This window comes from Trachypithecus francoisi, unplaced genomic scaffold (genome assembly GCF_009764315.1).
Source record: "Trachypithecus francoisi isolate TF-2019V2 unplaced genomic scaffold, Tfra_2.0 Lachesis_group15, whole genome shotgun sequence".
NCBI lineage: Eukaryota > Metazoa > Chordata > Mammalia > Primates > Cercopithecidae > Trachypithecus > Trachypithecus francoisi.
The window spans coordinates 23115071-23126817 of NW_022681460.1; the positions used below are offsets into that span (position 1 = coordinate 23115071).

At 34.4% G+C, this 11747-nt stretch overlaps 1 protein-coding gene across 1 annotated transcript in view; it reads right to left on the reverse strand.

Annotated features, from left to right (window-relative positions):
• The window catches only part of TRDN (triadin), a 431045-nt gene that overhangs the window by 227784 nt on the left and 191514 nt on the right, over nt 1-11747 (reverse strand). Inside the window, exons 11-12 of the mRNA XM_033234448.1 lie at nt 11284-11343; nt 10352-10411 (exon numbers count right to left, since the gene is read on the reverse strand). Of these exons, the coding sequence (XP_033090339.1) occupies nt 10352-10411; nt 11284-11343 (120 nt within the window). The remainder of the gene's footprint in view (nt 1-10351; nt 10412-11283; nt 11344-11747) is intronic.

Consider the following 11747-nt stretch of genomic DNA (forward strand, 5'->3'; position numbering starts at 1 on the left):
TCATTCTTATGGATAATAAAAAGTAAGTCTACACGTAAATAGGAGAGTAGATCAAAGTTAGAAACATGGCTTTGATGTTCTGTTTCCTCATTTCCATATTACACATCCACATTTCTGAACTACTCTCTCCTGAATATAATCTGGTTTGTTTCAAAATATCTTTATTAAAATTAAAGACTATTATCCAAGTATAATTCTAAAACTACAAAGTAGAGGGAAAGGATTTCAATCTTTACGAGACATAATATTTTCATGAATGAAACCTGCAATTTCATTTGCTTTTGTTGATCACACTACATTATTCTATGTTGGGTTGGTTTTCTAAAATACTTAAGTTTTCCCTCCATAGATGACACTAAAATTTCTCCCTTGTTATTCTCTAAATAAAAATAAATCATATCACCAATATTTTCACCATCTAGAAATGACTTCTTGAACAGAATTCTTATATTTCTTTTTCAATGTTGTAGTTACTCCATTTCATCATTTTTTTAACCTAATCTAGGGAATCATCACCCAATCCAATTTCAGCTCAAATGTTTTGGACAAAGTTTATGTAATTTCTCTGCTGGAGGGATAGGACCCATGGCCTAAGATAAAACAATCAGATATTTTTTCACCCTCACCAAAAAGGTTAGTTCAGGAATGTGCCTATGGAGACTGATACTACTCAAGTTTTTGTTTGACCTTTCAGGACACTGATCTATTCCACTCCTGCCACCCCTCCCCACCCCGCCCCTGCTTTCCCAAGCCCCTAGCAGGACAGGAACAAGAGATGATATAGGGCAGCACCTATGGCCAATTCACAGCTACATGGGCCAATCCCAAGGGACTAGAATCCAAAAACAGAAATACCCTGATGATATCATGTGACCGCTGCATCAAGCTAAACTCAAAGCCAGTTTACTACAGAATAGTAGTTAGATAAACTAATAAATTCCTTCTTTTAGATCACCTGCCACTTGCAAGATCAAGTATCTTCAGTGATATACCACTGTTAAAAGTGTTTGTCTCTATCTGGATTAAAAATAAATATGATATGTGTCTTGATCAAACACCTAATTATATAGGCCAGTGGTGTCCCTGTTCTAGATCTGTTATAGTCACCCACCTTCCATAAAAGTGAAATAATTTCTATACTTATGCCTTGATTTTTATGTGAGCCCTTGCATTTACCCTATTATAGTGCTCATGGTATAATTTTTACTTATCTGTTTGCTGAAGTCCTTGGAGACAAGTTCTATGTCTATTACACTGATCTATGTCCAACATTAAGCAGATTTCCTTGCATATATTATGGGATTATTAAATATTTGTTGAGTGAATGAATGAAGGAAAGCATAATTTCTACAAGAGAAGTAAGAGTCAGACCTACAGGATCTCTTCTGCATTTTTTCCTCCATGTTTACCACTGTCTGCAATATCATCTCAAGGAAATTAGCAAAAAAAGAAAAAGAGGAAGGAAAAAAATAAGACACTAAAGCAGTCTACCACCATTGTTTCCTAGAATTAGAAGACCATGTGCTTTCAGGTCCCACAAGACAGTGAAGCTTAATTTGGTGACTTTCATACTGACTTCACTCTACTTACTGGTGATGATGGGCAAGTTATTTACCTATCTCCATGCTGGATTTCTCTTTCTATAAAAAGTGGATTATAATGGTTACCTTACAGAGTTCTTATGATTAAATGAGAAAACTGATTTAATAACTGTTCTTATGATTACTTTAAAATGCTCCTGATAAAATGAATCTATACCGGCAGAATTTGCTGTTGTTTCAAAAATACACTTTTGGGATCTCTAGAGAGGCTGCAGTTGAGGGAGATATCACTTTGATGTTTTTAAAGCTTTACTTGCACTGAAAGGAAAATCCTGTAGACTTCTAGGATATATAACAACAAAATTCGCCTGGATATCTCACATCTGCAATACTAAATACGTATCTCAAATCACAAGGAAAACTCAAGCCACACTGTCACATTATTGCCTAACAAATTGATCAAAATCTCTCCATATTTTTAAATTGAGATTAACAGATTAAAAATAACTTGGTTTAACTGACATTCCACTTCCTGTGCCACTCTGTGCCATTTTCCCAGGAAAATTTAATTTATGACATTTGCGAGAGACTACTGTGTAATTACATTATTTTATTTCTTACTTTTTTCAGAAAATAATTTATCCTATTAATAAATATAAACTGGAATTTAAAATAATTTATATAATATATGTGTGTAAGACCTGGTAAAAATATTGATATATCAATGCATACAGAGAAGAAATATGTGGTCTATTTACTGATATTTATTGATTCTTCTTTATATATATTTCAATTCTGCCTGTTGAAAGAACTTAATAAAAGATAACACAAGGCTGAGTGCAGTGGTTTATGCCTGTAATCCCAGCACTTTGGGAAATGCAGGCAGGAAGATCACTTTAGTCCAGGAGTTTGACACTAGCCTGGAGTTTGACGATACCAATCGGGCGCATTTGTTAAATCACAGTGAGACCTCACCTCTCCAAAAATAAACAAAATTAGCCAGGCATGGTGGCATGTGCCTGTGGTCCCAGCTACACAGGAGGTTCATGTGGGAGTATCACTTGGGTCCAGGAGGTTGAGGCTGCAGTGAGACGATATTGCACTACTGCATTAAAGCCTGGGAGACAGAACGAGACCCTGTCTCAAAATATAATAATAATAATAACAATAATAATAACAACAACAATAATAAAATAGGCTGGGCGCAGTGGCTCATGCTCGTAACCTCAGCACTTTGGGAGACTGAGGCAGGCGGATTACGAGTGCAGAAGATCGAGACCATCCTGGCTGACATGGTGAAACCTCGTCTCTACTAAAAATACAAAAAAGCCTAGCGTGGTGACATGTGCCTGTAGTCCCAGCTACTCGGGAGGCCGAGGCAGGAGAATTGCTTGAATCCGGGAGGCAGAGGTTGCAATGTGCAGAGATCATGCCGCTGCATTCCAGCCTGGTGATAGAGCAAGACTCCGTCTCAAAAAAATAAATATAATATAATACAGTATAATATAATATAACACAACTCTCAAGTTTAGGGGTGATCTTGTTTATGTCCTCAGGGAGGGTAACCCCAAGTCCCCAAAATAAACATTAAAAAGATGAAAAATAGTCACATATATACTAGTCCTTTTTTTCCAGGCCTAAATATTTCTAATATGAACATTCTCTCTTTCTGAGTTTTTATATTTATTTTTAAATCCCTTTTTAAACTAAAATGCCCTTACCTCATTTTTGCGTTCAACGCAAGCACACCTTTGTATTGTTCAAACCAAAAGTGAATACGTGAAAAGTTATCTCAGATATTCCCACAATAAGTCATGGTGGTAACTCCATTTTACCTTCTCTAAAACAGATTAGCTTCCATATGCCTAATCCAGAGCTAATATCAGAGGTAGTCAAATATATCATAGTAAGTAACAAGTCATAAGACTTTCCACTGTTGGAAAATCTCTTATTCTCAAAGCTGTAAACAACTGTTGTCTTACATAAGTTCCATGATTATAAAACACTTGAAAATATACTCTGTTTCCTTCAAAACCCTTCAAACATAGCCAGTCAAGCTGCCATCATCAGAACTCAGATTTGCAACTTAACCTGTTGCAGAACAAAAAGCTAACTTGAAAGGAATCTACTATTGCCTTATAATTGTGAGGCCTCACTAAGTCAAGGCTGGGGATTACTGATTAAACCAGGTTTAATTTGTACTAGATTTCCCATTTTTCACTTATCTGAATGAACTTTTAAAAATTTTATCTGGAATATAAAATAATATAACTGCCCCAATATCACTCAAAAGTGTGTGAATTATCTATATTTTATAACTTGATATTAACTACTGGATTACTATCAAATATCCTGAAAAAAATTATCTAGATTTCAGTGTCTAAGAATACCAATTGGACGCATTTGTTAAATCTTGCCCAAACACATGTTTGCAAAACCCCAGAGAAAAGATAACTTTCTAAAACCAAGTGCTTTTCAAATAAGGAGAAAGATGTGGGTGATCAGAAATAAAAAGCTATAATCTTCTCAATACACAAGTCTAGAAAATGGAAGGATGTTCTTTTAAACTAAAACTTAACGTGAATACATATGAAAGATACTATATATTATTTTGTACAATTATAAATGTACACATAAATATTTCAAATAGGTTTCTTTTAGTTACATGTAAATGTAGAAATTTAAGTGATCTGTAGTCTGCCATATATATTATTTTGAGCTAGAACAACTTGTTACAAAAGATTCAAAAGTAAAATAGATGATATTCTAATGCCTGGTAGACAATAACATTTAATGATAAAGCAATAAGCTTCTGTAAAAGATTCTTTGCAATTTCTCAATGACAAAAGCAGATTTTGTAGAGAGAAAGCAGATAGCCAAAGGTTTTAGTTTGTGCAGAATTTAATATTATTTGCCCCATACAGTAATTGAAAATACTCTATGGAAATAGATATGAATGTATCCCTCAAAACAGCACAAATTTTTTACGAGTTCTATACTAGACGAATCTTACCTGATCAGTTCATCACCACAAAGATGTTTCAGTGTAAAGCTCTAATGGCATATTGTAAATGAATGATCCTTAAAGAGCTTTGCTAAAATACATTTCACAAACTTTCCTCAGTAAGCACAAAAGACATTTTGGATACATCTTTTTCTAAAATTGAGGCTTTTATCTCAGAATGTATTTATTATTGGAGTTTTAGTTTTATCACCAGAGCCATCTAATCATATATTGTATATCTTATAAATGCATGCCTCTCTTTTAAGGCAATCTGCATAGAATCCTAGTCATGATTTGAAAACATCAGCTTTTTAAATATCAGAGCACCTGTGGTATTATCTCCAAAAATAAAAGAATATTTTTCACCACATACTCATCAAACTGATTTCTCAATTATCTTTTCGATTTCTGCTTATATATTCTGTCCCTCTGAGCATCAATCTCCTATATTCTGTTTATGTACATCGGGCACTAGATTGAACTATTAAAGCAAACCTAGAGAAAACACAAAAGACTTTACTCCTCATACAGCCATAATCCTTCCCCCTTCCCCGCAAAATCTCCACCTCAGTCTCCATTTTTGCACTTCCCATTCCAACCTGGCTTTATCCTTTCACCCCGCCGACTGCCCTTGTGTCTTCTGGCCTCGTAAAACAAACTGTAAGTGACATTCACAAAGTTGATAACTTTTTGCTTTTTGTAACATCCATTTCTGAAACATCTGTAATACCAAGCTCTTAACTTTTCCTTTCATTTCTCTGGCAATTCCTTTCAGCTTCTCTTGCTTTATTTTCCACTATTGAATTTGTACGTGTTGCACTTCCCCAGGTCTTGATCCTGGATTCTATTCCCTTTTTCTTTTGACACAACGTCTCTTTTTAATCTCGTCTATTCCAAGAGCACTAACTATAATCTATAAAGATTGCTATATTTAAAACTTCAACTCAATTTCTTCCATTACACTTTTAATAAAATCCAAACACCCATACATGTTCCTTCATATTCTGACTCCTAGTACAAACCACTCTCTCCTTCCCCAACACATGGTGTATATATATATATATACATCACACAATGATACAGGAATCAATGGCTGAGTCTTTTCAATACATCAGATCTCAATTTAAATGTTGTCTCTCAGAGAGGCCTGCTCTAATAACCTTATCTATTTAAATAGCTTCCCACCCCAACGCATTATTTTCAATCATTGCCTTAAATTTATTTTCTCCACGGCCCTTACTCAGAGTTCAACTTATGGACATTTTGTCTTTATTCACTGTGTGCCTCACTTGTCAAACTGTAAGCTCCATTGGGGCAGATCTTGTCTGTTTATCCACTTCTGTGTATTCAGCACCTAGTACAAACTTGGCATATAGTAGGCATTTTTTAAATATTTCCTTCAAGATGCATGCATGAATGAATGAACAAATTCATTCTTTTCTAGTAGCTTATTTCAGAAAAGCTATGTGGCTTTTAATATCCTTCTTGTAATTTATAGTTCTATACATGTAATTCCTGAAAAAAAAATCCTATTGTAAAGTGTGATAATTAAATATGATTTTATACCATTATCAACAGTTATTTTGTCAAAATTATTTTCACAGTTAATAAGTTTATAAACATATAAGGTAATGACAAATTTAACTCCAAAAATTTACAATTGTAACTATGAAAAGGCCAGTCCAACAGCAATGGGTCATCTTAGCTTTGGCCTGTTTCTCTTATGTGTCTATATGTTTTGCCCAGGTTATAACTGTTTTGTTATGAGACAAGTCAGCATGTTAATTGTTCAAATATTATAATCTAATCAAGTAGGTGAAACGTTATTTCTTCAAAAATATCACCTTGGGGTGGGACAGAGAAAGAACATCCATGCTTCTTTTATCTACAGTGAAGGTGAACAGTAACATAAACTTTAGGTAAGTGTGACTTGTGAACACTTGGAATTGCCAAATTTGATCATGTTGCTTAGTTGTATCATCCTTTTCATCTTTTGGGGGAACTCCAAGATAGGTTTCATCACTATAAAGTGTAGGCCTTCAAAAACTGTCTCTTGCCATCTCTTGCTGTATGAATTGTATCATCTTGGACATTTCTGAAAGGATCGTTTTTATAGATACTGTTGATAGCTTCTTTCAACTTTCATTTCACCCCCACTTCCACTTGGGAGAATTGGAATGCATCTTACAGACTCACTTGCAGCCAGAGTTCTGGAGACATAACAAGTTCCACCAGACTGAAAGCAGAAATGGTTTGGCAGAGCAGATGAATGATTTGGCAAGTGAAGATGTTAGTAATTTGCTGAGGCCTGCCTCCACATTTCCAGGATCCAGTCTTCATGGGTGTGAGGAGACAGTGCTAGTGAACAAAGCAGTCTCCTAACCTATTGATCTACCCCGATGCTTCATCATCCAAATTTTGACTATTTGATTTCAATTCTTTTAGTCTTTCAATAACGTTGGAGGTACTCAGTTCCCAGTATGAAATGTCTTCTAGTAGAACTAACTACAGTGTTTAGTGTTTCTAGCACTGAAGTCCTATATAAACCTAGAGAGATGTTTTTAAAGTCTTTATTTCTTTCATTGATTTTTTTCATTGTATTTCTTTAAGTGAAAATGTACCTTATAACTTTGCAAAAATATCGAGATGATTTTTTTTTAAATTTTACATCATGTTTTTAAGTGGCAGGTATTTATTTTTTATTTTTACCATGGATGATTTCAAATGTACACTAAATAAAAGAGTGTTATAATTAACCCCAATGTGCCAATTGCTCAGTTTCAACCCTTATTAATTAATGGGCTGGCAATTTTGTATCATATAAAGCCCACCCATCCACATCTTCCCCAGAGATCACTGCCAAAGTGTGATTTACCAGTGTCATACGGTAGAAGCCCGTTTATCACTGAGTAGAGTTTAAGCCTTAGGTTTGTTGTGTCAGCGTAACAATAAAATATAAGGGGAAAAAAATAAAATAGCATATAACTAAATGCATGTATGTTATAATATAAATAATATTAACATTAACATAAATATAATAAAATATCACAATAACACTCAAATATTAAATAAGCATGTAGGCATATCTTATGCCTTATAAATTTGTTACTATTTGGGGCCACAGTAGTGAGATCATATGCTCTGCCATATTCCTCTATTTTAGGAAGAAATGAAATATTTTCCCCAGCTCTTCAAGATTTCAGGTTATTCTCAATTTCTCTCATTATCTCTATAAAATTTTACTACTTTCATAATAAGCTTAAAACTTGCTGTTTGTAAACCAGATTGCTGTCACATGAAAATGTAAAGAATTATTAAACCCTAAAAAGAAACGAGTTAAAAACTAGCACTAACTGAAACTCAATCTCTGTCTCTCTCTCTTTCACACACACACACACACACACACACACACACATGCACACACTATTTTGAGTATTTGGGGGTTAAGGGATTGTAAACAAACTGCATATTTTTTATCAGGAAGTTGAACGGATTTGGAAAAACCAATGGAATTTTGTGTAATCAAAAGTGAAAATGTTAAGCATACAAACAGAAAACTGGTTCCAAGTAGAACAAACTTGTTTTGCAACGCTGAGTAGTCCTGCCCAGATGTGCTGAGCCATTACCCTAGCTTGGTCTCTGCTTCGGTGGCTGAGCACTGTCCTTGTAGGAAGTGATATTGGCATAATCAGTTCTCTTGCCAGTGGCTCACAACCTCACTTTGACATGACTGCTGGGCTAGTAACACAGGTCTCCCAGTGGCAGGGGAGTATCAGATTTTCCCGTGAACCATTGCACATCAAAATGTTTCATCATTTCCCTCAAAAAGCTAAAACCAAGCCAAATACACACACACATACACACACGCATGAGCGCGCACGCACACACACACACACACACAATCATTGAGTTTTGCCAAAAACATGTTTTCAGATTTTGCATTTGCATGCATATGAAGAATGCTTGAAAATTACACCTCAAAATGTTCTTCTGCAACTCTTTTAGTAAAATCAATAGCAAGGAAGAAGTATCTTGGTTTATCTTTAAACCTCAATCATGTAATTTTCACAGATCCACTGCTCTAAGCAAGCAGTTTCTCAGTATCTTCACAGAGTCGGAACTGTTTTTCCCTTCTTATGATAGAATATATATTTCATCAGAAAATAAGAAAGCTTTAAAAGAAAATGAGTGAATATTTAATAGAACAACAGACTACAATAATACATCCTTAATAATGGAAACTTGGATGCAAAGGAATGGGCAATCAACTCTTGCACACACAGAATGTCTGGCTGATCCTTCCTGCTCATTTCATGAGCTGTTTAATCATACAATTCTTAACATTTTACATTTTTTTTACCCCATTTATAGCATGATATCAGATATTTTTAGGCATTTCTATTGGCTGCTTGCTAATCATAATCTTTATATAGTTGACATCCTATTCTCTTCTTTTTAGGGTTCTCACCACCATCATATTTTCTACATACACTATTACTACCTAGAAAGGGAAAGATTTTCACTAAAATACCATCTAACCCAGCCTGCCCTCCCCACACGGTTCCCCACCCTGAAGTTTTCAATCTTCTTCGTTTAAGCTTACCTACCACCTCATTTTCTAGGGTACAATTTTCAGCTTACTATTACACAGGAAAGATCCGGAAATCTCATTTACTTTAAGTTCTTAATAGCTGAGAGGAATTAGGTTTCTACCCCATATACACAAGCCTTGTCTTTTCCATGTAAACTTAAGCCTAACCTGAATAGAAGCCAATATTCATGTTTGAACAAGAATAGAAATAGAACAAAATTTAAAGCAAAAATTGAAACTGTCAAATAGTTGAATAACCTTATTTCTTAATAGGGTGCATTATTCTCTCTCAGCTTCTTATCTTTGCAATGTGGTATTGTTATTACTATGTATCTCTTCTCAAGTTCATTGTATCTTGACCAATGTGGCCCTCACCTTGATTAAACTTTAATAGGTTTCTTTCTGACTTTCAGTGGCTCCTGATCTCCCTTTTCTTAGAGCATTTACTTCAGAAAACTGGAAAACTTGTTATTGTAAACTCTTTCTCGGCTCTGTTGAGATATAAATCATTTTTTTTTTTTTTTTTTTTTTTTTTTTGGTAAGAGGATGAGGAGACAGGGTCTCCCTCTGTCATCCAGGCTGGAGTGCAGTAATGCAATTAGGGTGCTCACTACAGCCTCAACCTCCTGGTCTCAAGTGATGCTCCTGTCTTGGCCACTTGAGTAGCTGGGACATTTACAAGCCACTTTCCAGTTTCACAACCCATAAAGCCTTTCTCAAGGAACTGAGAGCCATCCCTCTGAAATGTAATCACCAAGAAAGATAGTGCCCCATCTCTCAGTTTCTGTGGAAGAGTAGGAGCCTAACTTCCTTGGACTCCTTGCTCCACGTTGTGAAACTGCTTCCTGTCATGGAGATATAAAAGTGAAAGTTTATGTTCTGAGGGAGAAAGGCCAACATGCAAAAACAGATGTCCTGTGATTCTCCATACCAACCATTACAAACACTTCTGCGATTTTGTTTTGTTTTGTTTTGTTTTGTTTGTTTTAGTGGAATTGAGTTCAGGCTCAGTTCCAGTATCTCTCCTATTGCAATAGCCTTGAATAAAGTCTTCTTTGCCTGTTTAACTTTCTCTAATGCAAGTTTTGCATTGACCTTCACTTTTTGGGTAGATATAAGTAACTGTATACACTTTGTGTATGTTGCATGAGGAGTCTTTCATGAAGTAAACATCCTGAACATAATCCATCTAAGGAAACAAAGAAAGTGCAATACCTTTTTTTTCCACATCAACGGCAGTTTCCTTCTCACTTTTCTTTCTGACATCTTTTTCTGCTGGTAAAATAAGAAAATATAAGCCTTTACCTGTTTAACTTGCATATATTATAGGCCATGCATGACTGCCAGGGAGGCATCTAATTTATCTTGCATACAGGAATGCTAAATCAGCCATAAGTCATGTCAAATATGAATAAGGTAGCACTTTCATAACACACTAGTGGCTTAGGTATAATTTCTCTTCAGGAAACGGAATTTTTTTTTTTTTTTTTTTTGCCAAAGGCAAAAATATTTAATAACAGTAAAAACATTAAATGGCATTATTAATTATGGTATTATTTAACAGCTTTCCTAACATATCTTAAAAAGAATATATTGAATGTTCTCTGAACTATGAGGTCACCAGAACCATGTCAAAAGTTCTGAAATCTCTGAAGTTCACTTAGGACATCAGATGAATTATTTGGAAAAAACCAATTTAAAAAAACATATATGTGTGTGTGTGTGTGTGTGTGTGTGTGTGTGTAAAACAAACCAATCAAGTATTCAAATATTTTCTGCCCTCTACATAAAATGACTTGATCTTTTGGTGGACTTTTAAAATTAAACTGAATTATTTAAATAGTAACTGTCATATTCACATATATAGTTAAGTAAAGTAGTGAATTAGAGAGAATTAAGCAACTGCTCTTAAGAAAGAAAAAATCACAGTAGTAATTTTCAAAAAGTGTTTAGGCTTGAATTCTTTTTAAAAAAATTGACAATTTTAATTTTATTTGGAATATTTAGACATGTTAAGAGTGTTCATTAATAACAATGACACTGTATTTATTAAGGGAATTTCTTTCCTAGAAAATAATAGATTTACCAGTAGTATTATGCATGGACACTAATTGATTTATGTGGTACACAGTTTTTAAATTTCCTACCTTTCTTTTTTGTTTCAGGAGTAACTTTCTTCTCAGCCTTCTTCTTTTCTCCTTCTTTTTCTAGAGAAGAAATTTAAAATATTTGCTTTAGGGAAATTTAGTATGAAGGCAAAACCAAGGTTGAAATGAGGGATTTTTGTTAAGTCAGTTCTGCTTCCAGCTAGCTTTGTTACTGAGCAAGCAGTTTAATCCCACTAAGCCTTGTTTTCCTCATTTATCAAATAATAGTACCTCCCTCAAAGTTAATGTTTACAAAACACTCTGTAAAGTGCCTGGCTCACAGAAAATGCTTAACATTGTAGACTACTAATACTGTTTACAAATAATGAACAAGATAGTTTGAACTTTCTGAACCAGACAATTGTTTATCTGGTGATTAAAAGTATTGATATATAAAATTAAAATATATTTCCTGGAAAATATACTACAGATAAACTAAAAGAATTAATTTTTGTTTTCTTTTA